General features: G+C 40.6%; 3 protein-coding genes across 3 annotated transcripts; 1 reads left to right on the top strand and 2 right to left on the bottom strand.

Moving 5' to 3' along the window:
* Window positions 1–2,020: 2,020 nt before the first annotated feature.
* Window positions 2,021–4,711, bottom strand: LOC122003708. Its single transcript, XM_042558769.1, has 4 exons — window positions 4,516–4,711; window positions 2,590–2,664; window positions 2,430–2,514; window positions 2,021–2,336 (listed from the first exon to the last, which is right to left on the bottom strand). Exons 1-4 carry the CDS (start codon window positions 4,663–4,665, stop codon window positions 2,209–2,211), a joined length of 438 nt encoding a protein of 145 aa, XP_042414703.1. The 5' UTR covers window positions 4,666–4,711; the 3' UTR covers window positions 2,021–2,208.
* A 2,769-nt stretch (window positions 4,712–7,480) lies between these two features.
* On the bottom strand, window positions 7,481–11,006 carry LOC122004309 (brain acid soluble protein 1-like). The gene is made up of 2 exons (XM_042559218.1): window positions 10,628–11,006; window positions 7,481–7,701 (listed from the first exon to the last, which is right to left on the bottom strand). Exons 1-2 carry the CDS (start codon window positions 11,004–11,006, stop codon window positions 7,481–7,483), a joined length of 600 nt encoding a protein of 199 aa, XP_042415152.1.
* Window positions 11,007–14,850: 3,844 nt separating this feature from the next.
* Window positions 14,851–15,682, top strand: LOC122004311 (uncharacterized protein ycf23-like). The gene is made up of 5 exons (XM_042559219.1): window positions 14,851–14,934; window positions 15,014–15,073; window positions 15,165–15,254; window positions 15,332–15,439; window positions 15,515–15,682. The coding sequence occupies exons 1-5, from the start codon at window positions 14,851–14,853 to the stop codon at window positions 15,680–15,682; spliced, it is 510 nt and encodes a 169-aa protein (XP_042415153.1).
* Window positions 15,683–27,231: the final 11,549 nt, after the last annotated feature.

The following is a 27,231-nucleotide window of genomic DNA, read 5'->3' on the forward strand; positions in this document are numbered from 1 at the left end:
ATAGAGATGAAGCGTTTGATTCATCACCATAGATTCAGCATGAGCCTGAGCCAAAAAAGTAAAGTGTTTGAGAATAGCGGAAGGGGTTTTGTTGCACGAATGGGTTAAGCTCACCTGGACATATAACTCAAAGAACCTATCCATCAGAGCAGGTACAGACAGACTCTCCATTTGCTGAATGCTTTCCTCCCAACAGGTAGCTAGCTGACCCCTTAGTATAAGGTGGCTAGTGGGAGCATCCTGTTGGTGCCTTAGCCCTTGCTCAGAAGGTTTGGTGGAACAATACTGGTGATAATAGGGGCCCTATGGCTCTGAATCTACTGCCGCCGATTCGGGAGGAGTAAGAGGGGTCGAGTGAGATGGCCCCGGATGTGATTCGTCAGGCAGGGGATTAGTTGATGGACCCGTCGCATCGCCTTGTACTCTTGAAGGAGCATTGACAGGCAAAGAGGAAGAAGCAGGTCGGGAGGAAGCTCTGAGAGGCACATCGGGAGTAGAAGACATCGGGGCGTTGGAGGAAAGGCTGTGAGGTTCTCCCTCTCAGAAGTTGGAGCTTGCCCCCAGGAATGTGTGGAAGGGGGATCCGCGGTGGTCTTAGGAGGACTGTTAGTAGGTACAGGGGTATCTTGGACGTGCAAGGCTGGAGGTGGAATGGAAGATCTGATGACTGGTTCGGCGGACGGACCGTCAACACTGGGTCCAGTATACCTTCAGCGAAATCTATGAACCAAGGGCTGGTCGTTCGAGTCCGAATCTTCAGGGGAAGGTCGAGATCGCCAAGACGAAGGTGATGTAGCAGTTCTACTGGTAGGATCGACAGCGAGACACGCCTGCAAGGCTGCCCAGGAAGCCGCTCGGAAAGAAGGGCTGGCAGGGGGAATGCCCATTGACCCTGAAGGAGGTCGGGGGGTCAGTCGGACAGAAGGTTCAGGAACTGTTGGGGGAGCAGATAGAGGAGTTCATTGAGGAGCTGACCGAGGAATAGTAGCAGTAGGTGCTCCAAACCGGGAAGGGGCAGAATGTGGGAGAGGTCTCCTTTCCAATATGATTCTGCTTCTCCGTATTATTTCTTGGTCGCTAAAGGGGAGAGGCTGGACGTCTGATGCACGGAGTAGGGTGTTGGCTGCAAGGGGAAAGTAAAATTATAACCACATTAAAAAATAGAGTGGAGTAATTCAAGGGCAGGCAAGACTCACCCAAGGAATGAGGCAGCTCGGAAGAGGAGATGCGGCTCAGCCTGAAGAAAGACAGCACCTCCTTAGATAGTAGTCTCATTAAGTTCAACCTCCAGCATTTCAACTTAGCCAGAGCTTCTGTGAAGAGGGGATCAGTGCTGAAGTCCCCCACGTAGGGTGTCACAAGGAGGATTCGCTGCCAGCGAGTAGGCCACTCCACAGCGGAAGGAAACTTAAGGAAAAAGTATTTATCCTTCCAAGTAGGTTCGGATGAGGGAATAGGACAAAAGAAGGTGGTCCGGGTACGGGCCTGGAAGCAAAATAAGCCCTCACCGTGCTGGCGAGGAGTGAAGAAATAATGGAATAGGCGGGCAGACCAGGAGAGTTCGCAAACTTTACACAGGACCACAAACCCACATAGGATTCTTACACTACAAGAAAAAAGCTAATAGACAACTCTTTTAAAGCGTTGTCTATGTGGCTGAAAAAGCTTTGTTAAAAGCACTGTTGTTAAAAGTCTGCTCAAAGACAACGCTTTAAAAGCGTTGTCGTTTGTAGCAAAGACAACGCTTTTGCAACGCTTTAAAAGCGTTGTCATTTTTTGCAAAGACAACGCATAAAAAGCGTTGTCTTTGTTAAAGACAACACTTAAAAAGCGTTGTCTTTTTTAAAGACATCACATAAAAAAGCGTTGTCTTTTTTAGCAAAGACAACAGTTTCACAATGCATAAAAAAGCGTTATTTTTTTAAGCAAAATACAAGAAGTTTTAAACTATTATCTTTTAATACCAAAGACAAATAAAAGATAAATGAAAACTAATCTACGTACTTCAATCAACAACATATTATTAAATAAACAACTGAGATAAATATATAAATTATCATCCTTACACTTCTATAACAAACATAATTACTCGCATACAAAGAAATTTTAATTAGAAGATACTCAAAACTAGTCCTATCAACTACATCTTATTACATAAACTTAAAGGATCTTGATAGATGCTACTTATCCTCTTAACTTGAATTCTCTTTACTCATTGGCTTTAACCATCTTCTCGCTTAAATACCAAAGCCTTCTTGATAGTTCTTCGTCGAAGTACTTTCCAGTCACACTCCTGAGGTTCGGATGCAGTGCCACATAGCATGTAGTTGCTGCTCCTGTAATCACAGAAATGTAGATAAATGAAATAAATCAAGTTCTCATAACATCAATGACTATCATATTCAATGAAAATAAGAACATAACATCACCTAGAATTTGGAAGAAAAAAACAAACGAGAAGAGAGAAGTTCCCTTGCCCTTTTTGTCTTCTCCAATCTCAAAGTGCTTGCATCTCTAAGAGAACAAAATAGATATTGGCTATAGGTGGAAAAATTACAAAGGATAGAGAGGTAGAATGTCAGTACAAACTTTTATTGGATGACGTGAATAATGCTTACAGCTCTGGCATTGAAGTGTCAACACAATCTTCTTTGTTGTTTTGGCCTAAAAAAAGAATTAGTTCTATTGCTTACAATTTTATATAGTTGAGCATTAAATACAACTATGAATTTGTTTCAAGAAACTAAGCTCAAAACAAAAAACTTCATTGTCTCTAACCACTAAAACTGGCCTATTATTTCGACCGCACCACACGATTATGAACTGATTATAAATTGGAAAGACAATAACAACAACATGGATACATCAGTAAGAACTCAGAAACTAGAGAGATGTATAGGAAGCTTATGTCTTCTTCATTAAAGCCTTCTCGACTTAGCGCTTCTTAGCAAACATCTTCCTCTTAATTCCCAGAACCTGTAAATAAATCGTAAACCTTTAAGACAGTTCCACACACATGGAAAATCCTTGAGTTAGAAGTAAGTACCAGAGTTAAAAAAAAATCCCATCCTTTTGGCAAACGCAAACTCTCATGGACCACATAAAAAAATCCAAATAAACTATTCTCTTAGCTTCTCTGGACAACTTTGATCATTGTTCCTTATTCTGTAACTTCTTGACATTGTTAATCCTCATCATTTGCAATGACTTAACAAACCTCGCACTTCTCATATCATCTTCTGACAATTGTGGAACTTGATCCTTTTTTCCTTTTTCATATGTTGACTTCCTTTGTCTCATTTCATCTTCTAGCAGAATTTTATGCCCAAACTATCTAAATTGTACTCGGCCATGTTCACAGTGATGAGGAGTTGTTAGGTCAAGGCCTTGAATTGAATGATGACTTGCAAATTGTACTTGCAAAGAACGATGCTATTGCTTCTGGTTCACCTCTGCAAGCTAGTGCATCTGAGTTGATCGAAAGGGACCCTATGGCACCTCAACCTACAAAACCTGAAGTCTCTGAATCCCTTCCAAGAACTCTAATTGTGCCTCAATCTGCTAGTCAGTATGATGAGGAAGAGGAAGATGAAGACGATGATTATGCTCAGTCAGCTCACAGGTTAGTTTTAGGTAGCTAATCTACCATATTTAGAAAGAAAGAAAAAAGACTGGTTAAAAACTTGTCTGTGCTTGTGCAGGAACTCCAAAGTCAATCCACCAAATTCTAGAAGCAGCTCCGTTGCAACCAGTGATCATTTGGGCTCTCGAAATGGAACTGATGTTACAGCTTCCTCCATAGCAGGAAGCATGGAGGCATCATCACCTCCTTCAGCCAGTAATGCTCCAGCACTTCCTGATCCTCCAACTTCAGTTAACACTTTCACCAAAGAACAAGACAAAATCAGCCTTTTGAGCATTACCTTGTCAAACCCATCATCACCCACACTCCATTAACTCCTACAACGTCTGATCAAAATGTATCAATTATGCTGCTGTCGATAGCAATGCCAATGCTAATCCATTTGAACCAACTCAACTCTTAGCTTTCAATGTTTTGAAGCTAAGAGAAGGGACTGCTTACTTGGATCTGAACTTCATTCGATCTAGTTCCCTTGAAGCTAATCAGAGAAAGGGGAGGAAAGGTACCTGAAACGAAGGTGAGCAGCGCGACCATGCCGCGGTAAAGCATAGTGAGGCCCTCCCGAGCGACGATTCTACGAAGGAGGTCGATGCCCGAGATGGATCATCGGACAAGGGCGAAGGAATTTGAGGAAGCGAGAGTCGGCGGTGGCTGTTGCAGTCGAATACGGAGCGTGTCGAGTGGATAACTGAAGGTGACCCTGACCATGCCGTTGATGCCCCCCAACTATTCACCTAGAACTCCGACCAGAACTCCATGATCTTCTACTCTCATGTACACCTCCCTCTTGCCCTAAAAAAAAACTTGCACAGCCAAAGGGGGAGCCGATCCTGAAACCTACCAAGGAGGCAGCTTTGCACTCAATCACTTACTTGTACCCAAAGATGGGCAAGGATGGAGACGAATGAGGAAGGGGGCGGAAACATTGGTTCTCCTCCTCCTGCGCTTGTGCTGGGATCAAGAAGTTGACGAAGACGGAGACGGAGCTTAGGGTCAGTGGTTTCGGCGAAGGGAGTTTGCATGAAAGGAGATCGCGAGTTAGGAGGCCAGATTGCTAATTTAGGTTTCGGCGAGTGAGGGTTTTTTGTTTTCGGCGTGAGGCTTTGTTGCGTGTGGGGGGATGTGTTGCGGAAAAATAATTGGGTAAGTTAAAAGTTTTAATCAAATATCAATTGGTGGTTTAAAGACTAATAAAATTGTTAATAGACCATGCTTTTTTAAAAATGTTATCTTTGACCCACAAAAATCACTAATAGACAACGGTTTTTAAAAAAGTGTTGTCTATTAGTTAGAAAATAAATAGATAGACAACGCTTTTCACTAAAAGCGTTGTTAAAAAAAAAAGATAACGCTTTTTAAAAAAAAACGTTGTCTTTTAAGTGTTGTAAAATCTATTTTTTCTTGTAGTGTTATGGAATTGGGGGTTAGTTGGCCAAGTGAGATTCGAAAATATCAACTTACGCCCGAGAATAAAGGGTGAATGGGAAAGCGTAGCCCAGCGACAAACTGCTCCTTGTAAAAGGTGATGTATCCCGCTGGAGGAGAGTAAGCCTGGTAGAGAATGATAGGAATTATGATGTGAAAGTCATCTAAGATTTTATAAGTGAAACGAAGATCATCTAGATCTACACCCACGAAGGAAGAAACTCCAGGAGAGTAAACGATGTTAGGAAAAACCATAGGAAGGAGTCAGGGGCAAGGCAGAAGACAAGAAGGTGAAGTAGGAGGCAAGAGGAAGCGAAAGGCCGAAAGGAACACGGAGCGAGCAGAAAGCGAGAGCAAAAGGAAAAAACAGGCGAAAAAGTTCCATGGGGTAGAGGAGGAGGCCTATTTATAGCTGACATTCATAAAGGTATTAAGGTCAAACCATCATCCAACGGCTCACAATAAAAGCGGTTTAAGATATCCAAGCAAAGGGGATCGTCGGATCATCACAGAAAATAGAGCCACTGTAGATTGCTCGATGTACGAGGGTTATCATGGGGTTGCCTCGGGAAAGCGCGTTACTGTAGTACGAAGCATTTGAGGTCTTCGCACATTTTCTCTCTCTCTTTCCTTCGCCCTGGTTTGCCAAAGTTTGGGGGGCGAACCTCGTTAGGGAGCTAACTCGGGACACTAAGCAACCAGAAGCCCAGGTCAGAGGCACCAGTCGGAATGCCATCATGGGCAAAATAGATCTGGGGTCCGGGAACAAAGAAAATAGAGAATTCTCAAGATATAGATAATCGCCGAGGAATTTCCTAAGTTTAAGCAATGTCAGATAAAAACAGACTGATGGATTTTCTAAGTTTAAACAACTTCGAACAAAAGCAGATCTGGAATATCTACACATTAAACGTTTTACATCATGGCTGAGGATCTGTAGGAGGTATATCACTTGGGGGGGGTATAGGAAGAGTCAGGAATTCGTCATCAGCGATAAAGGACGGGAAGGCTTCAACAGGAAGTTCTTGCATCAGGCGATCCCTGTACAGGAAGTCATTCGAGGGGGCAGAGCGAAGAAGTCCTTGTTCAAACAACTGGCGCACAGCACCCACTTACCCGTAGCAGAGCATTAGATCGATTAGATCGCCTATCTTCTTCCTGAAGGATGAAGACTTAACGTAGGAAATTCTATAGGCTCTGAGGCGATCGTTTTCGCCTGACCTGTACTCCACCAGCTCTACCCTTACTTTGTTTGCAGCTGTCAGACACAGTGCATTCTCCTGCTTAAGAGTAGAATCCTTCGACTAGACTTTGAGAAGATCCGCCTGGAGGGACTTGATGGTGGCCTGGTCAATGTCCCACTTAGCCTTTAAAGCCTTTTCCCGATCAGCGCTAGCAGCCAGGTCTACTCGGATGACTCCCAGGTCTTTCTGAAAGGCTTTATTAGACTCCCGGAGCGCCTTTAGGTCTGTAGAAACAATGGCCAGCTCCGATTCTTTCTCCTCCAGTTCGGTAGCCAGCTAACGACGGTGCTGCCCCTCTGAGTTCAATTTTGAATCACTGGTCTTCAGGGCTGCTTGTAGTTCCTTTATCTTTTCGAACGACACCTGAGCCAGGTTCCTAGCGGATCAAATGGACTCCCCTACCGTGTGAAGATAAGAATTCAGAGGATCATCCGCAGTCAGAGGATCGAGTGGATCGCGGGGAGTTAGGGGCAACTCCAATTCTTGGACCCGAGCCCTTAGTGACTCGTTCTCTTTCAGCAGCTCGGCGGTGAACTGGGTCAATTTAAGGCTCGCGAAGCAGGCCTGGTCAGCAAGAAGTGGGAAGTCAGAAATAATGTCTGATAATCAGGCCAGGAAAAGGAAGACTCACCGCTATAATATGTTGTGAAGCCAGATCCAGCCCTCCCCACTGGGAGCCTCCCCAGAACTGTTCATTAGCCGACCTCTAGGAGGTGGCTAAGGCTCCATGAAGTTGAACTTGACTGCGAAGAGGAGAAGTGCCCCCTACATTTGCTGAACTCCCTGCCGAATCCTGCCTGAGCACAGAGGGCAGGCTCCAGGAGGCCGTGAAATCATATTTTCTCTTGCTAGGTTATGCCCTGGTACGAGCAAATGAAGGGGAGGAGGCGACAGGAGCTGTGGAAGGGGTCGTAGAACTCCCGGGCTGGTCTCGGGTAGAGGGGCTAACCCGATCAGGAGCTACAACCCGGATAGGTGTGGGTGCGGGGACTTCGGCCTCCAGAGGAGATTCCTAGACGGGGGCTCTTGCTAGTTGCGCTCGGACTTTGGGGACCTTGGAGGACGCTTGCCCGAGTGGAGAAAGTGCAGGAGAATACTGAATGGAAGGCGTGACTCTTTTGCACTTACGCTGGAGGTGTAAGCGCTTATCTGGGGGTGGAGAAGGACCCTACTCTTCCTCGATTGGTTCCAGAGCTATGGGGCTAGTCTCAGGAGGGGCAGCGGCCAGAAGGAGTTGAGTGGAGAACTCTGAAGGATCCTCCGCTGTGTCATGTGAGGAAGTAGTCGAGGGAATGGTGAAGCCTCTTGTGATTTCCTCGCCCATGGCCTTTAAAACATTGTTGGACAGTTTGCTTGATTCACGCGAATAAGCCCTGAACATAGTAGCCTCTGCAAAGCAAGAAGAAAATACCTCAGTTAGCGAACACTAGCGAGAGGAAAAGCAATATCTTACCAAACGGCGCTCCTATAGCTGCAGGGATTGGGCTGAGTCCAAAAAATTAAGTGCAAAAAGCCTTCTCACAATATTATAGACAGGAGAAGGCAGACTCCCTTTATTTTCTCTGAAGATGTATGGCAGACAGGTTGATGCCTGTTCTCCGGTAATTCAAAAGGTGAGGGAAGGCTAGAACGTCAATTGGTCGGCCAGGATACCAACTTAGGCAGTCTGATGAAGAAGAAGCGGGACTTCCAACCCAATTTGGAAGATGGCATATTAGGGAAGAATTTACACCCGACCCTGGATTGCACCATGAACACGCTAGACTCGGATCGTTTGAGAGAATAGAAGTGGTGGAAGAGTTGTGCGGTTAAAGGAACTTGGTATACCCTACAGAGGATGACCATGCCAGAGATAGCACAAATAACATTGGGAGCTAACTGTGAAAGTGGAATACTAAAATATTGACTCAAGGAAGAGAAAATTGGATGAAGAGGAAAGAGGAGACCTCCCAAAAGTTGGTCATTAAAGAAAGTTACAAAGCCTTGGGGAGGGGAAGAAGGATGTTCATCCGGTTGGGGAGGTCGCGGTTGATAATCATCAGTAAGGTGCAGGCTGGCGCGAATCTGGGACATGTCGCTGTTATCCAAGTCTGAAATATAATATGAATACCAGAGTACCTCATTACTTTCAGCCATGAGGGAACTGAGGGAAATGAAGAGGAGAAGAAGTGTTCACAAGAAACAAACACGGAAGGAAGACTTAGCAGGAAGAGGAAAAAGAAGTGGAAGAGTCGAAAGCAACACGAATGATGAGAAGAAGACGGCAGACAACCTTTAGGGTTTATAAAGCCAACCCCTAGGAAGCATCGAAAGGAGGGAAGGTATAATAATTTGAGTCGTCAGATCTAGGGTTATGTGCCAAAAGGCGCTGATCAACCACAGTAGCGAGAAAAGTTCGTGGAGCACGCGTCACTCCCCTATGAAAGGTATTAAAAAGGTATTAATGATGGATGTGACAAGCAAATCATGAAAAGAGATTTTTGTACGGCATCATTCCGACGCAGGAAGGCATACGTCTGAAGGAAAGTTGGTCATGCAGTTACCTCGGGAAAAACAAAGAAAAGCCATACGTCAGGGTTATGAGACCACCTCGGGAAAGAGGAGGGAAAATAAAGAGAAGCAGGAATTTGAATTTGGCGCTCATTAAGATTTTAGTAAACAAATAACTTATCCGATTAATGTTTGTGTGAACTATTTGCAAGAAATGTCCCGAGTAGTGCACAATTGGTCGGACACCTAAAATGCGACACCAGAGCGAGAAGTTTGGGGATAATCCCCAGGCCAGTCCTCGAATATCAAAGTCGATTCCTGGATTAGCCCCTAAAGAACTTTTCAACGACCTTCTAGGTCGGGTCCCAGACTCTTGCCCTAGTGCGAGTTATAAGTGAGCATGCTCTCACGTCTAACGACCTTCCAGGTCAGTGTTCTAGACTCTCGCCTCAATGCAAGTTATAAGTGAGCATGCTCTCACGCTCAACGACCTTCCAGGTCAGTGTCCCAGACTCTCGCCCCAGTGCGAGTTATAAGTGAGCATGCTCTCACACCCAATGACCTTCCAAGTCAGTGTCCCAGACTCTCACCTCAGTGTGAGTTATAAGTGAGCATGCTCTCATGTCCAACGGCTTTCCAGGTCGGGTCCCAGACTCTCGCCTCAGTGCGAGTTATAAGTGAGCATGCTTTCACGCCCAACGACCTTCCAGGTTGGGTCCTAGACTCTCGCCCCAGTGCGATTTATAAGTGAGCATGCTCTCACGTCCAACAACCTTCCAGGTTGGGTCCCAGACTCTCGCCTCAGTACAAGTTATAAGTGACCATTCTCTCACGCCCAACAACCTTCCAAGTCGGGTCCTAGACTCTCGCCTCAGTGCGAGTTTTAAGTGATCATGCTCTCACGCCCAACGACCTTTCCAAGTCGGTGTCCCAAACTCTCGCCTCAGTACGAGTTATAAGTGTTAGTTATTCGAGCCGCAAAAACCGCTTTTTTCGTTGCGGAAACCCCGAAGCTAGCCACGGATCCGTGTGAAGATAAATAAAAAATTGTACATGTACATGTTTGTCTACACTAGATCTACCTTAGATCTACATGAAAAAAAAGTATACCCTTGTAACGATGTCCTTCGCTTATCTCGCTCGTCCAAACGGTTGTCGTGTAACGCCCGCCCTTCCCCTTACTGATGGTCAGGGCGGCGCTATGCGAAGTGCGAACATACATACATGCATATGAAATCATTGCAGCGGAAGAATATATTTTCTTAATAATTCAATCATATAAATAAAACATGTGAACATGCTAGCATTCAGGCATATACACTACAAGAATTTTTGCATTCAACAACACCCAATAGACAACGCTTTTTAATAAAAACGTTGTCGTTCTTTGTTTTACAACGCTTTTAGTGAAAAGCGTTGTCTATGGTATTTACTTTTTACTAAAGACAACGGTTTTTAATGAAGTGTTGTCTTTAGTGTTGTTGTTTATGGTCAAAGACAACATTTTTTTAAAAAACGTTTTTTAAAGTGTTGTGTATGTTTCCCCTAAACTCACTTAAAATAAATTCGCAGCCCTCGCTTTGCTAAACTCTAAACCCTCAACGCGCGCGCGCCTTCTCCTCACCACTCCTCTCCACGAGTTCTCCTCTCCACTCCTCTCCACGAGTGCCTTCTCCTCTCCTTCTCCTCTCCACGAGTGCCTTCTCCTCTCCACGAGCACCTTCTCCTCTCCTTGCCGCGTGATCTCCTCTGAACCCTAATCTCGACCCAAACTCCTCACGCAAAACTCCTCACGCCGGCCCAACTCCTCCAAGTCGACCCAAACCCTCAGTCTCTTCCGCTTCCTCCTCTTTCTCCCTCTCCTCCGCCTCCCCCTTCTCCTTCGCTCCCACCGCCGCTGGCGCCGCCTCATCTTCCGCCACTGGTTTCTCCCTAGGCGCTTCTTCCTCCGCCGGTTCCTCCCCATCTCTCTTCGGCCTCTCAACCTTTGGCTCCTCATCGGCCGCATCCTCAGCCTTTTCTACCTCCAGTCTTTTCTCGACGTCTGCTCCATCTTCCGCCGCTTCTACCTTCAGTCTTTTCCCGCCATCTGCTCCATCCTCCGCCTCTACTACCTCTAGTCTTTTCTCGCCATCTGCTCCATCCTCCGCCTCTACTACCCCCGGTCTCTTTTCCTCGCAGGCGGTCTCTTCTCCCAAACCCATCCCTTTTCCCTCAGCATCCGCCGCACCTTCCGCTTCCTCAAGCCCTAATTTTGGTTTTGGATTGGGGGCTTCGACTCCCAACTTCGGCTTCGGTTCGTCTTCCACTGCTGCCTCTCCGTTGTTTGGTACTTCCGCTTCCCCTCCGGCGCCGGCGCCGGCCTTGTCCTCGGCTCAGACACTGTTTGCTTCGTCAGCTAGTGCCGCACCTTCGGTGCCTTCGTTTGCTACGTCCTCATCTCCCCCCGCCTTTTCTGTGCCGACGACGTCTGCTCCAGCTCCATCCTTCGTATCCCCGTTTCCTGCCTCCTCCTCTGCGTCCCCTCTATTCTCTTCTTCTGCTACCGCTACCTCCTCTCCTGCCATCACCAGCATTTCGACCTCTCCTTTCTCCTTTGGAAGTGGCAGTTCCTTTGCTCCGAGTTCGTTCGATGCCGTGTCGTCTGGTAGTACTACTTCGTCCTCACCTGTTACTACCATGTCCACCTTGGCAACTGGCTTTTCTTTTGCGACTCCGACATCTTCTATGTCCCAACCTTCCTTTGGGTTTACCAATGCTGCTACATCAACTCCCTCCAGTGCATCTATGTTCTCCGCTCCTACTGCTGTAAAGCCTTCAACTCTATCATTTGGATTTGGGGTGCATGGGACAATTCAATTGATGACAAAGGCAGTTGCTCGGTGAAGTTTCATCAGAAGAATATTGAAGAAGATGACGTACAGATTGTGGGTAAAGACGAAGTTTTACAGATAAAATACAAGTTATAGTGATATCCATTATTATTATAGCATTATAAACTAAATATAATCAACATGTTTTTTTTTTTATATTTTAGGGTCAATCAGTTGCATTGACATTGGAATCTTGCTCAAATATTGCTGCATATGGTACAATTGTTTGTTTCAATGGCATGGAAAAAATGCTTCATGGTATTCCATTTCCCAAGAATTGCATTCGAGTCTCCATTGATCAAGCAGTGGACAAATCCGCTCCTTTGCCATATCCAATTCCAAGTGAATGTGAAGTAATTGGTGATGCCATAGGAACTGTTGTGGCTTGGCCTGAACAGCAGATTGTGAAGCAAGATGAGGTATATGAGATATTATATTTCTAATTATATTGTCACTTTATTATTATATTTCTAATTATATTGCCACTTTATTATTATTCAACCTAGCTATATCTAACTTGTTTATATTTGAAATTATTAGAAGCCTAGAAGGAAGAAGTTTGAACGAAAAAAATCAAAACCTACTTTGTCAACAAGTGTCCCAAGAGCATTACATATGTTATATTGTTACAGTAAGCATGCTCTAGATGGAGGAAAATGTATATCAATGTGCTTAGATAATGAAGTGTTTGATGAAGATTGTGAACTTTTTCTTGACCTTGAGGACATCAATTCTTTGTATCATTTGGAGTCAATTTCAGGAAATTTGATCGTTGCCTACATATGGTAAGTAAGTTTATTTAAGCAATTTCAGCAACTTTTTCATCACATGTTTGCTTCCCAATTTTAGCAACTTATTATGGTTTATTGTTACAATTTCACCAACTTATTATGAGTGATCATTATTTTTTAATCCACATGATTGTTTTGTATCTAAATTTTATTATTTAGTATCTAAATATTATTTTCTCGGTTGCAACTGCATTGCTTTACTTATGCTGGGAAATTACTGCATTGCTTTATGTTTCTTGGGAAATTCTAATATCTAGCAAGACAGAAAATCCCTGATTTGAACTGCAAGAAGTTTACTAATATTGTTGTGTGAACAAGTTTACTCTTGAAAAATTCAACTTCTAGTAATTTTCTCATACCATGTTATTCTCATTAAGTTAATAGTTCATCATTTCTATTGAGAGGTTTACTAATATCAATTGATGTGGTACACTTTACATAAATATAGCTCATTCATTTTCAACCGGCCCTTAATGTTTGCCTTCTGCCATTTGTTCTTCTAGACAGGAAGTACTTTGCTCATATCTTTTTTCTTGTATATTTTTAAGTATCTTAAATGTGCTTGTCCTCAAGAAATAAAAGAATTTGCATGTATACATTTCTGGTATGTTTAATATGCAAGACTGTTCATAGTAAGTTCTCATGTATGGATGTTACTATCATCAGCCATAACTTAGTGTTATGAGTGATCATTATTTTTTCCAACTTATTATGAGTGTTTTGTATCTAAATTTTATTATTTAGTATCTAAATATTTTTTTCTTTGCAATGATAGGTGTCTGTATAAAAAGATGGTGAAAGATACCAAGACAAAGAAATTCAGATTTATGAATCCTCACAAACTCCCATATCTGGCAAAAACGGCACAAGACAAATCAGTTAAGCTTGAAACCCTGAATCAAAGGGCAACTCTTTTAGCAGATAAGCTGACAAGTGCATCAACAGATCAACTAGTGTTAGTGCCATGTAATGTCGGGTAAGCAAGAAGTAAAACATCACTTTCAATTGCTTCCTTTCGATAATTTATTCAATTTTATGATCTAATCCTATGTATTTGCCTAGTTTCCATTGGAATCTTAGTGTTATTGAACCTTACAAGGATGCTATTTACTTGCTGGATTCCCTAAGTTGCCGCATTCGCGATGATGATTCAAAATACGTAATGGAAATGTGAGTTCAGATTTCTTTTAGTAAATATTTATTATAATAAAAATCTTATTTAACAAATATTCTTAACGTATGAAGGGCCTTAAAATTGTTTAATTCAACCAAGGGAAGGAAAGGTAGGAAAAATGTTAAGTGGGAAGTAGTTAAGGTATGTGTACTTTTGTTTAACATATATTGTAATGTGTATAATTTTCATTAACAATTTGACTCTAATTACTATATATAGGCTCCTCAACAACCGGATGCGAAACAATGTGGTTTTTTTGTGATGCGATTTATGAGAGAAATTATTGAAGAAGTTGAGACTATTGAGAGAGATTCGCTGCAATCAATAGTAACATTATTTAGCTTATCTCAAATTATTTGACATAAACTATTTAAAATTGCAAAGTGATCAGTGTTGATTATTTTTTCCATTAACATAAATTGTGTATGCTCACAGTTCACAAAAATAGGGTACTCTCGTGAACAAATTGATGAGGTTCGGTCCGAGTTGGCGGAGTGCATACAAGATCATATTTATGAATAGGTATGGAATGATAGTTGCCATAATTCTATTTAGATTTAAGTTCATGGAATGGTGGTTTTTTTTGGTGGAATCATAGTTAATGCCAATTTTTTTGATGCAGTGCATAGTTACCAGATCGACCTTGAGCAGTTGACCCCAAAGAAAAGTTGTCACTGAAGTTTAAAAACTTGTGAAAATTTTTAGTGAATGATGATGTTTTGTGAATGATGATGTTTTGGAAAAATTGTCACTTAGGTGAAAGGATGTTTTCTGGATTAATATGCAAGTACAAAGCACTGTATTATATGTTATTCTGTAAAGTTCTGTCAGTGTAAATTATCTAGTTTCTTTATCTAGCTTTTGTTCCACTATTGGGTTTGTTTTTCTAATAATTACTCGTGCAGCAAAATACTGAGCAAGAAGCTGTAGATCTTATAATCAGGTAAAGTAGAAAAAGTTAACTACTTCATTATGCTTTCATCTTAGTATTTGTATATTTGATTTGTCTTCTTTGAACCAGCTTCAAGTCAAAAGCCAGATCCTCTAGATAGCTGTTAAAAATAAGGTATTATTTGGTTTGTCAGTGATCTTAATATTTGGTCTTTGATACTCACGACAGAGTTCCAACGCTGCATGATTACCTTGTTCAAGCAGATTGCTCGCTACCTCAGTAGCTCGCATTTTCAGAGTTCCACAGCTCTTCTTTCTTATGATGATCTTGTTCTTGCAGATTTGTGTTTCCTCTGTGGACCCTTTGGCATTTCCTTCTGCAGTGGAAGCAGGTGCCCAAATGGTTAGGATGCGATGAACTTGACTGGTTTCGATCGGATTGTCTGTCATACCAAACATTAAAATCCTTGTGCTAAATGCAGGTGGAAATTGGAAATTATGATTCTTTCTACGAGATGGGAATTCAGTTTTCCCCTGAACAGGTATATGAATCATGATCGTACTTTTCCTTGCAGTTCTTCGAGTATTTTCAGCTATTTCTATCTCGTCACTATTCTGTGGTGCCATTGTCAGATTCTAAAGCTCACTAGAGAAACTAGAAGGATTCTTCCATCCATTACACTGTCTGTAACCGTGCCACACATGCTTAGTCTCCCTGATCAGGTAGCTCATTTATTTCCTCGTAAACTGAGATTTGTCACTAACACAATCTCTCGTTGTTTTTTGTTCAATTTAAAAAGGTGAAGCTAGCAGAGTTGCTGGAACAGGAAGGTGCTGATATAATCCAAACTGAAGGAGGGAAATACTCAAGTCCATCAAAACCTGGTGTCCTTGGTTTGATCGAGAAGGTAACAACAGTACGAATAAGAAATCTTAGCACACTTGTGATGAAAAATGTGATATTTTTCCTCTTTAAAATGTAGGCCACACCAACGCTAGCAGCTGCATACTCCATTTCCCGAGCAGTTCAGATTCCAGTTATGTGCTCATCTGGATTAAGCGCTGTCACTGCACCTATGGCTTTAACAGCAGGAGCAGCTGGTGTGGTATGCGTTCTTTTGCTTTCTAATCTAATCATTATCTGCTACTAGTGAAAGAAATATAGACTCTTTCAGATTCTCTTGTGTTCTTGATTATCTGCTACTACTTCATTGTCAGAAGTAGTTGAACACTAACACTTGGACGCCAACATTTTTGAGTTGGCGCCTAGATTTGACCATCTAACAGACACGGCTAAAGGATCAACTTCTATGAACACCCTTAATAACTTATACAGATATTTGTGAACAATTAGGTTGGTGGCTATCATTTATCCTCCCTTTTTGTTGTTTTTTCCATGTACCCAATGCAGCTTTCATTTCAAAGGTTCCAAGCTGATGAACAAGGATGGGTGGACACAATCAAGTCAGTGCGATTTGGAGGAGCTGTCAGGATTAGTACCATGGATTGGCTTGGGCAATCTCAATATTTGCGTCAAACTGTCTTCTGGCCTTCCCTATCATCTGCAGTATCTGAGGTATACTATGCACATTTACCGTGAATTTTCCTTATTGAGCTTGGGCTAGTGACGGTTACGAATGTATTTTATTTCAAGAACCGTATAAGCAAGTGTTCGTGCATCTAGTTTTATAACAATGCACTTCGTATCTTTGATCTAAAAAGCTTCTGAAACAAGTCATCTTCTCCAAGCATGCCCTGGTCAACATGCTAGTCACCTACTGGAGTCATTTCCTCGATGGCACGGATGAATACCTGAAATCCATCCTCTACTCCACCATTCTTTGCCACTCCTCAAGCCGAAACAACTGCAAAGGTAGAGTCAACATCAAGTATTACATTGTGCCTGGCTACAAGAAGACCGGGGCCGCAAAATCCAATAAAGACAGGTCAAACATCAAGTAGCATTTTGTAACTTATTCCTCTTAGGTTATATGCTTGGTTAATATATATGCTTAGAACTTGTAAAGACAGGTCAAACATTAATATGCTTGGTTAATATATCCATCTACAACACTCCCGCTTTTTCCTCTAAATATGATTTTCATTTAGCACAGAACTAATGCCAATTTTTTTATTTTGATGCAGTGTTTAAAGAGCTTGAGTAGAAGTTGGCCCTAAAGAAAACTTGTCAGTTATGATATAAACACACTTACGGTATGAATTACATGTATATATAACATTGACATATTATTTAGTACGAGATTTACATGTATGAAAGTTTTCATACAAAATTTCTTGATTGCCTACAACCCCAGGTGTGCTGATGACAAGTTGAAGAAGATGGCTCTAAGAGTGATAGCTGAAAGCCTTTCAGAAGAAGAGATTGCTGGACTTAAAGAAGCAATTCCATGCGATGGACACCAACAACAGCGGTTAGTCAATGATGAGGTTTTGTAAAACTTGTGTGTTTGAAAAATTATTGTCATGAAGTTAAGGATAACTTGTATGATACAAATTTAATTTGTGGATCAATATGTATACATTTTGTTTGTATAATATAAAGTTTTATTTATTTGTTAAATAGTCTTATTATAAAAATGATTGTGGTTGTGGATATTCAATTATATGTAAATTTTGAGTATTTTTTATAATTTTTGCTATTTAATTAAGAAAAACACTATTTTTTATAAATTTAAAAAGACAACGTTTTTAAGTAATAAAAGACAACGCTTAAAAAACAATGTCTTTGAGACCAACCACAACGCTTTTAAAGCGTTGTCTTTGATATGTGCATTTTTACAACAGCATCTTTAACAACGCTTTTTAAGAACGAATAGACAACGCTTAAAAAGCGTTGTCTTTGTGACCAACCACAACGCTTTTAAAGCGTTGTCTTTGATATGTGCATTTTTACAACAGCATCTATAACAACGCTTTTTAAGAACGAAAAGACAACGCTTAAAAAGCGTTGTCTTTGTGACCAACCACAACGCTTTTAAAGCGTTGTCTTTGATATGACTTTCTACAACACCATCTACAACATCACTTTTTAAGTACATACGACAACGCCAAAAAAGCGTTGTTGTTTAGCTTTTTTCTTGTAGTGATAGAATTTGATTTCTTACTATATATTACTTGGAACATGATACATGCTTGTTAACTAGATCATAAAGCATACTAAACTAAGAAGGAACTAAACCTGTATTCTGTTCTCTAGAGTTCATGATAACTACAATCCTCTAATTAAACAAGTACTTAACATTTCAAGGTTTCATGGAACATAAGAGGATTTAAGTTCACATTAGGCATTCAACTATCCAACAAGTTCAAGATAATATCTAGTAGCAACCATCAAAAAGTATCTAATAGGAGAAATAAGTTAACATGCAAAACTTAGAATATGCATAAGTCCTGAAACACCAAAACAGATCTCTTCCACCATGCCACTTCCACACACATCTTTGCCCTTCCTGCTGCTCCCTTTAGTTTAACCATGCTTTATCCTTTTCTGCAGTACAAGGGAAGTAAAACTATAAGCACATAAGCTTAGTAAGATCCTTTCTTACTCACAAAAGCCATAAATCATGAATTAATATAGAATAGTGATATATTCATTTAACCAACATCTAGATTTAACATTTCATGTTAGCATGAGGTAGTGTCATATTCATTAGGCAAATCATAACATAGTATAAGAAAGCATAAGCATAATGTAGTAGCATGTTCTTCTAGGTATCATAGCCATATCTCAAGAGAGCACCTTCCTTAAAGCATAACATTCACATAACATGAAATCACATATATATGCAAGATGTTCTTTTGAAAACATGTATCAAAATCATATAGCATGAAACAAGTGTATGCAAGATGTTCTTTTGAAAACATATATAGTATAGGTACTTAAACATAAATCTCAATATGAGGGTCCGACATTGTACCACATACATGAATTGCGCGCATCCTAAATAAATCTGAGGTAGCTAATCTCGAACCTACTAGGAACTAGGCCCGTTTCCTTGACCATCGACCTAGGGGCAACTTAGGAGTCCATCCCATGGACCATTCTTAGGGTCCGGTACAAGCCCATACAAAAGTAAAATAGTATATCATGTTCTTGTCATATCATGAAACATAGCATGTTCTTGTCATATCATGAAGCATATCATGTTCTTGTCATATCATGAAGCATATCATGTTCTTGTTATATCATGAAGAGTGCTCTTAGTCTCAACTTAAAGGGAAGCATCTCTTAGGCATTTCATCATACATAATCTTTTCATAAGCATAACATGGTGACATAAAGTTCACATATCACATAGCATAACATAGAGAGTCATTATCATGCATAGTTAGGGTTTTGAACTTTCCACAAATCCTAATTCACATCTTGGTCGAAACTTGCATGGACATGTTCTTAAATTTCAAGCAACTTTAAAACATGAAAACCTTAACTAGCATCATATAGTGGATCACATACCATAAGGAATCATAAGCAAGCATAGTTTATGTTTTAAAACTTTCTCAAGTCTCTTTTAATTCATCTTGGCCGAAACCTATAGAGCATGGTTCTAGGGTTCTTTTAAACAAATTTAAGCATGAAACATTAATTTAACAAGTGAGACTCTTAGCAAACATACATGAAGTCTCCAACCCTAATTTCCAAGTCATGGTCGAAACATACAAGCATGAATCTAGAGTTTTCTTTTAAGCAACCATAAGCATGAAACATTAAATTAAGATCACATGATACATGACATAACAAGAGAGACCCTTAGCAAGCATACATGAAGTCTCCAACCGTAATTTCCAAGTCATGGCCGAAACATATAAGCATGAATCTAGGGTTTTCTTCTAAGCAACCTTAAGCATGAAACATTAAATTAAGATCATATGATACATGGCATAACAAGTGAGACCCTTGCAAGCATACATGAAGTCTCCAACCCTAATTTCCAAGTCATGGCCGAAACATATAAGCATGAATCTAGGGCTTTTTTTTAAGCAACCTTAAGCATGAAACATTAAATTAATATCACATGATACATGGCATAACAAGTGAGGCTCTTAGCAAGCATACATGAAGTCTCCAACCCTAATTTCCAAGTCATGGCCGAAACATATAAGCATGAATCTAGGGTTTTCTTTTAAGCAACTTTAAGCATGAACCTTAAACTAATATCATATGATACATAGCATGACATAGAAGAAAACCTAAGCAAATCTAGTTGGAGTTCAACTTCCCTAAACCTTTTTCATTTTCTTCTTAGCCGAACTCACAAGGCTTGTTTCTAGGGTTTTTAAGCTACATAAATCATGAATAACCTTTTGATAACATCACATCACATATTAGATAACATGAGAAAAAACATAAGCTAGACAATTTGAGTTTAGACTTCTCTAGTCGTTAATTCATCTTGGCCAAAACCTTTAAGCATGATTTCTAGGTTTTCAGGCAACATATATCATGAATAACATCTTAATAACATCATCTAACTTATTAGGCATCATAGGAAAATACATGAGCAAACCTAAATGGAATTTAAACTTTCCTAAGCCCTAAATCTCTTCTTGGCCGAAACCTATAAGCATGATTTCTAGGTTTTCAAGCAACATATATCATGAATAACATCTTAATAACATCATCTAACTTATTAGGAATCATAGGAAAATACATGAGCAAACCTAAATAGAATTTAAACTTTCCTAAGCCCTAAATATCTTCTTGGTCAAACCTATAAGCATGATTTCTAGGTTTCTAAGCACATCGAACATGGAAAACACTCGTAACTGCTTGTACCGCAGGTGAGGGGGATACTTACATCCTCTTGCTTGGTTTACTAAGAGAATACCCTTGGTGGAGAAGAAGAAGAAGAAGAAGAAGACCCTTTTTTCTTCTAGAATTTCCTTTCCCTTTCTTTTTTTTTCTTGTAATGAGAAGTATGCTTCAAGAACTTCCCTTGGTGAAGTTTCCTTAGGGAGAAAACTCTTAGCTTGAATTCGGCAATAGTGGAGGAAGCTTGGAGTTTTCGGTGGAGGAAGAAGAAGGAGGAAGAAAGGAGAAACCAAATTCCCTTTCCCTTTTCTTCCTTCTTATTCTACATGAAAAAGGAAGAAGAAAGAATGAACTTTTCTTTCTCTTACCTCTTTATTTCCATTCATTTCTAAAAAGAAAGAAGTAAAAATGAATCATTCTAAGTGGAGGGAGAAAGAAAAGATAAACTTTTCTTCTAAGTGGAAGGTGTCCCTTCACCCTCCCTACCCTTAACTACAACTTCCCTTTCCTTCCTAACAATACTTTCTCTTGAGCTATTGGTTATCCCATTCTACTTAAAGCTTGTCACCTACTAAAGGTTCAAGGTTCAAACCTTGGCCATGCTTCTTTTTGGTTCTATTTTCTCTTTTTTTTTCTTAAAATAAATTCATATGAAATTGCTGGGTGTTACATGTCAAATCTCGTAGAGTGTCAAGTGTACACTCCTCTACACGTATCCACACGGACAAAAGGTGGGAAGAACAACTTAGAGTGTGCTAGCACCCTTGAGAAGTCTCGGCAATGGAGGAGAGGGAGAATAGAGAAGAGAGGAGGAAGAAGAAGAAGAAGCCTTGAATGAGAATTCACTCACCACTACTAATGTGGTCGGCCACTTAATGGAGGTTTTAAACCTCCATGTAATACCAAGAGTCATGGCTCTTGGTCTTCCTCATGAGGTGGCACACAATGATGTAGCCTTGATGATGTGGAACACCATCATTGGCCGGGCCATGCCAAGTCACAATGAAGTGGCATTTGGTCAAGTTAAACTTGACCCTTCATCTTCCCTCTCAAGTCAAGTCAAACTTGACCTCTTATCTCCCATGGTTGATCAAATCTAACCTTTGACTCAAATCAATTTAATTTAATGAATCTCTATTCATTGGTTTAAATTGACTCAATGAATCATAGTCTAAACTAGACTCATTCGACACATGAATCCAATTGAGTCCAACTCAATTAGTCTAATTTGGATTACTCTTAATCCAATTTGGTTCATCACATGAACCTAATCCTCTTGGTCCATCATATGAACCTAATCTCCATCTAACTGCCCTTTGTGTATGACCCTATAGGTTCTTGTAAAGTTGGCAATGCTTCTAAATCCATTTAGAAACATAAGTAATGAGCGGTATCTAGCAACACATCATTACTACCCAAGTTACAAGAATGTTGAGATCCAACATCACCATTGTGACTACTAATTGTGACTCTCACAATATGTGACAATGTCCATCTATCCTAGACATCTTGATTGATCAATTGAGGCATAGACCATGTCATCCTCTAATCAATCTATATCTTGAACTCCAAGTAGACTCACTCTAATCAAATGAGCTGAATATCTCATATTGACTCATTTGGGCATGACCATGCACTTAGTGGTCTCACTCTATCAAGAATCATGATGTCACTCCTGTCATATAGGAGGGATAGATCCCATCTACATCACTCACATCCCTCCGCGTAATTTGTTACATACCCAGTAATCGCCTTTATAGTCCACCCATTTACGGGTGACGTTTGACGAAGCCAAAGTATGCAACTCCTTATGTAGGGAACCATGGTGACTTCAGGTCCAAGGACTGATAGTCATACTAATAGTCACATAAGAAAGTATATGACACTCATATAACGATCCATGATACTTTCTCATAGCTGGTCATTCAGTATACATTCTCCAATGCATACCCATGTGTCAACTTGATATCTAATATCCATGACTTGTGAGATCAAGTCATCGAGTTAACCTACATGCTAGTCTTATCGTATTAACATTGTCCCTGAATGTTAATACTTGACTAGAAATGATTAAGAGTAGTGTTCTCTATATTATCTCACTATCAATTCAACCAATCGATTGATATAGAAAAGAACCTTCTACTTAAGGACACTATTATACTTAGTTATTTGGCACCAATACAAGTAAGTATAATAACCATAAAGAAATGCCTTTATATATATAGGAATATGATACATCGAGTCCATACAGCAATCATCACATGATTGGCTCTAGGGCTCTCACTAATAATCTCCCACTAGTACTAGTGTCAATCAGTGTAGGCTCTAAGGCCCAATGACCTAGTGTAACCATCATGCTTTCTCTGTGCCAAAGCCTTGGTCAAGGGATCAGCGACGTTAGCCTCTATGGGTACTCATAGCACCACCATTCAAGAAAAACACGAACCCAGACTGTGATCTATAATCATCCTAGTCAGTTTGGAAGTTGGCATCACTGTAACCCTTTACAGCTAGCTCACCATCACCTCCAAATATCAAGAAATATTCTTTAGTCCTTCTCAAGTACTTAAGAATATTCTTGATCACTATCCAGTGACGCTCACCTGGATCTGACTGGTATCTTCTCGTCATACTCAAAGCATACGAAACATCAGGACGAGTACATAGCATGGCGTACATGATAGATCCTATGGCTGAAGCATAAGGGATCTTATCCATGCGGTCTCTCTCCTCTCTAGAAGAGGGACTTTGAGTCTTCAAAAGACTCACACCATGTGGCATCGGCAGAAATCCTTTCTTGGAATTCTGCATGGCAAACCGTAGTAATACCGTGTCAATATATGTACTTTGACTTAGGCCAAGCAATCTCTTAGATCTATCTCTATAGATCTTCATGCCTAGAATACAGGCTGCTTCCCCTAAGTCCTTCATTGAGAAACAATTCCACAGCCAAGTCTTTACAGACTACAGCAAAGGGATGTCATTTCCAATGAGTAGTATGTCATCCACATACAATACAAGGAAGACTACTGTGTTCCCAATAACCTTCTTATAGACACAGGGTTCATCCTCATTTTTGATGAAACCAAACTATTTGATCGCATCATCGAATCGAAGATTCCAGCTTCGAGAAGCTTGCTTTAGTCTATAAATGGACTTATGCAGCTTGCATACTCTGCCAGTATGCAGTGGATCTATAAAACCCTCAGGTTGTGTCATGTACACATCCTCGAGCAAGTTTCCATTCAGAAACGTGATTTTGACAACCATTTGCCAGATCTCATTGTTGGGATTTTCGGGCCGCAAAAACCGCTTTTTGCGTTATGGAAACCCCAAATCCCATGCCACCGGATCCGTGCGAAGTTATAAAACAAAAATTTTCTACGTGTACGAGTTTCTATAACCTCGATCTACACTAGATCTACAAAGAAAAGAGTTTACCCTTGATGCGATGCCCTTCGCAAATCCCGCTCGTCCAAGGTTCGCCGGATCTCAAGGTTGTCAAGTGTACAACCCTCTATGTGTATCCACACGAAAAAATCGATGGAGAGAACCTCTAAAGATGTGCTAGCAACCTTAGAGGATCAGCAATGGTGGAGGAGAGGGAGATAAGAAAGGTAGAGAGGAAGAAGAAGGAGGTTACCAAAACCAAATGAAACTCACACTTGTGAAATTAAGTGGGCGGCCACCTTTTGAGGCTTATAAACCTCCATAGGATTTCAAGAGTCACAACTCTTGATCTCCCTCATGAGGTGGCACACACATGTGCTAGCCTTGATGATGTGACACATCATCATTAGTCCACTTAATGCCAACTCACAAATGAGGTGGCAATGGTCAAGTCAAACTTGACCTTTCATCTTCCTCTCAAGTCAAGTCAAACTTGACCACTTCTCTCTCATTGTTGATCAAATCTAACCATTGGTTCAAGTCAATTTTAATTTAATGAATCTCTATTCATTGAATTAAATTAGCTCAATGAGTCTAAGTCCAAATTAGACTCATTTAACACATGAACCAAATGAGTCCAACTCAATTAGTTTACTTTGGATTACTCTTAATCCAATTTGGTTCATCACATGAACCTAATCCTCTTGGTTCATCAAATGAACATAATCTCCATCTAATTGCCCTTTGTGTGTGACCCTATAGGTTCTTGTAACGTTGGCAATGCTCCTAAACCCATTTAGAAGCATAAGTAATGAGCGGTATCTAGCAACACATCATTACTACCCAAGTTACAAGAATGTTGAGATCCAACATCACCTTGTGACTACTAATTGTGACTCTTCATAATATGTGACAAGTGTTCTTCTATCCTTGACATCTAGGTTGATCAATATGAGGTATAGACCGTGTCATTCTCTAATCAATCTAAATCTTGAACCCCAAGTAGACTCACTCAATCAAATGAGCTCAACATCTCATATTGACTCATTTGAGCATGGCCATGCACTTAGTGGTCTCACTCTATCAAGAATAATGATGTCACTCCCGTCATATAGGAGGGATAGATCCCATCTTCATCACTCACATCCCTCCACATAATTTGTTACATACCAGTAATCGCCTTTATAGTCCACCCAGTTACGGGTGATGTTTGACGAAGCCAAAGTATGTAACTCATTATGTAGGGAACCATGGTGACTTCCAGTCCAAAGACTAATAGTCATACTAATAGCCACATGAGAAAGTATATGACACTCATATAACGATCCATGATACTTTCTCATGGCGGGTCATTCAGTATACATTCTCCATTGCATACCCATGTGTCAACTTGATATCTCTATATCCATGACTTGTGAGATCAAGTCATCGAGTTGACCTACATGCTAGTCTCGTCGCATTAACATTGTCCCTGAATGTTAATACTTGATTAGGAATGATTAAGAGTAGTGTTCCCTATATCATCTCACTATCGATTCAACTAATCGATTGATATATGTAAGAACGTTCTACTCAAGGATGCTATTATACTTAGTTATTTGGCACCAATACAAGTAAGTATAATAACCATAAACAAACGCCTTTATATACATAAGAAATATGATACAATGAGTTCATATAAAAATCATCAAATGATTGGCTCTAGGGCTATAACTAACACTCATAATCGTGGTATGCTGCAATAGCAAGCATGATCCGAATGGACTTAAACATTGCTACTGGAGAAAAAGTTTCATCATACTCAATACCATGAATTTGCTTGAAACCTTTTGCTACCAAACGACCCTTATAGGTAATAAGTCCATCCATGTCAGTCTTTCTCTTAAAGACCCACTTACACCCAATGGGTTTGACGCCTTTAGGTGGATCAACCAAAGTCCATACTTGGTTGGTGTACATGGATTCCATCTCGGATCTCATGGCCTCTAGTCATTTCTTAGAATTTGGTCTCATCATAGTTTCTTGATAGGAGGTAGGCTCATTCTCAACGAGCATAACGTCGTCATGGTCAGACAAGATAAATGAATTTCTCTCAGACTGACGACTTACCTTGTCAGACCTGCGAAGAGAAAGTTCTACTTGAACTGGTTGTTGTTGCTCAACTCCTTGTGCAACAATCTCATCGTCCATAACATTTTGCGGTTCTAGTTCAACTTCCATCAAGGCTTCAGTGCTATGGTCCATATCTTGAACTTCTTCAAGATCGAACGTACTCCCACTAGTTTTTTTAGAAACAAAGTCCTTTTCTAGAAATACCCCAGTCTTAGCCACAAACACTTTGTGTTGACTGGGAATGTAGAAGTAATATCCCTTCATTTCCTTGGGATATCCTATAAAATAGCACTTATCGGATTTGGGTCCTAATTTGTCCGAGACTTGACGTCGAACGTAAGCCTCACAACCCCAAATCCTCATAAAAGATATCAGGGTATCTCTCCCAGTCCATATCCTATATGGTGTCTTTATCACAGCTTTGGATGGAATACGATTAAGTGTGAAGGCTGCTATGTCTAGAGCATATCCCCAAAAGGATATAGGAAGATCTGTGTGATTCATCATAGATCGCACCATATCTAATAGGGTACGATTCCTCCTTTCGGATACACCATTCCACTATGGTGTTCCAAGAGGAGTGAGTTGGGATAGAATCTCACACTCAGCTAGATAGTCACGAAACTCATGGCTAAGGTATTCACCACCTCGATCTGATCGAAGTACCTTAATACTCTTGCCAAGCTGGTTTTGTACTTCATTCTTGAATTCTTTGAACTTTTCAAAGGATTGTGACTTATGTGTCATCAGATACACATAACCATATCTACTGAAGTCATCAGTAAATGTAATGAAGTACCTATAACCACCACTGGCAGTGACATTGAAAGGGTCACATACTTCACTATGTATAAGTCCTAACAAGTCAGTTGCTCTTTCGTTGTGTCCACCAAAGGGAGTCTTGGTTATCTTGCCCAGTAGGCATGACTCGCATGTCTCATATGATTCAAAATCAAATAAGTCCAGTAAACCATCTTTATAGAGCTGAGATAAGCGATTCTCATTTATATGACCTAAGCGACAATGCCAGAGATATGTTCGGTGCATTTCATTCGACTTGAACCTTTTGGTACTTATGTTATAGATGGGGTTCTCTAAGTCTAGAATGTAGAGTCCGTTCATCAGAGGTGCACTATAATAGAACATATCATTTAAATAAATGGAACAACATTTGTTCTTTATTATAAACGAAAAGCCTTTCTTGTCTAAACAAGAAACTGAAATGATGTTATTTGTGAGAGCAGGCACATAACAATATTCATCTAATTCTAGTACAAGCCTAGAGGGCAGAGATAGAAAGTAAGTTCCTACAGCAACAGCAGTAATCCGTGCTCCATTGCCTACTCGTAGGTCCACCTCGCCCTTCGTCAATGTCTTGCTATTTCTCAGTGCCTGCACATTAGTACAAATGTGAGATGCACAGTC

The sequence above is a fragment of the Zingiber officinale genome, chromosome 7B (genome assembly GCF_018446385.1).
Source record: "Zingiber officinale cultivar Zhangliang chromosome 7B, Zo_v1.1, whole genome shotgun sequence".
NCBI lineage: Eukaryota > Viridiplantae > Streptophyta > Magnoliopsida > Zingiberales > Zingiberaceae > Zingiber > Zingiber officinale.

Coding starts and splice junctions, on each gene's coding strand:
- LOC122003708 (XM_042558769.1), bottom strand. CDS start 4,665: ATGCAAACTCCCTTCGCCGAAACCACTGACCCTAAGCTCCGTCTCCGT. Junction 2,665..4,515: donor TTGCCCATCTTTGGGTACAA/GTAAGTGATTGA, acceptor TTCTTTTTTTAG/GCCAAAACAACAAAGAAGAT. Junction 2,515..2,589: donor ATTCACGTCATCCAATAAAA/GTTTGTACTGAC, acceptor TTGTTCTCTTAG/AGATGCAAGCACTTTGAGAT.
- LOC122004309 (XM_042559218.1), bottom strand. CDS start 11,006: ATGGGTTTGGGAGAAGAGACCGCCTGCGAGGAAAAGAGACCGGGGGTA. Junction 7,702..10,627: donor GGAAGCGGAAGAGACTGAGG/GTTTGGGTCGAC, acceptor CTTGCTTTGCAG/AGGCTACTATGTTCAGGGCT.
- LOC122004311 (XM_042559219.1), top strand. CDS start 14,851: ATGATGATCTTGTTCTTGCAGATTTGTGTTTCCTCTGTGGACCCTTTG. Junction 14,935..15,013: donor TGGAAGCAGGTGCCCAAATG/GTTAGGATGCGA, acceptor TGCTAAATGCAG/GTGGAAATTGGAAATTATGA. Junction 15,074..15,164: donor TTCAGTTTTCCCCTGAACAG/GTATATGAATCA, acceptor TGCCATTGTCAG/ATTCTAAAGCTCACTAGAGA.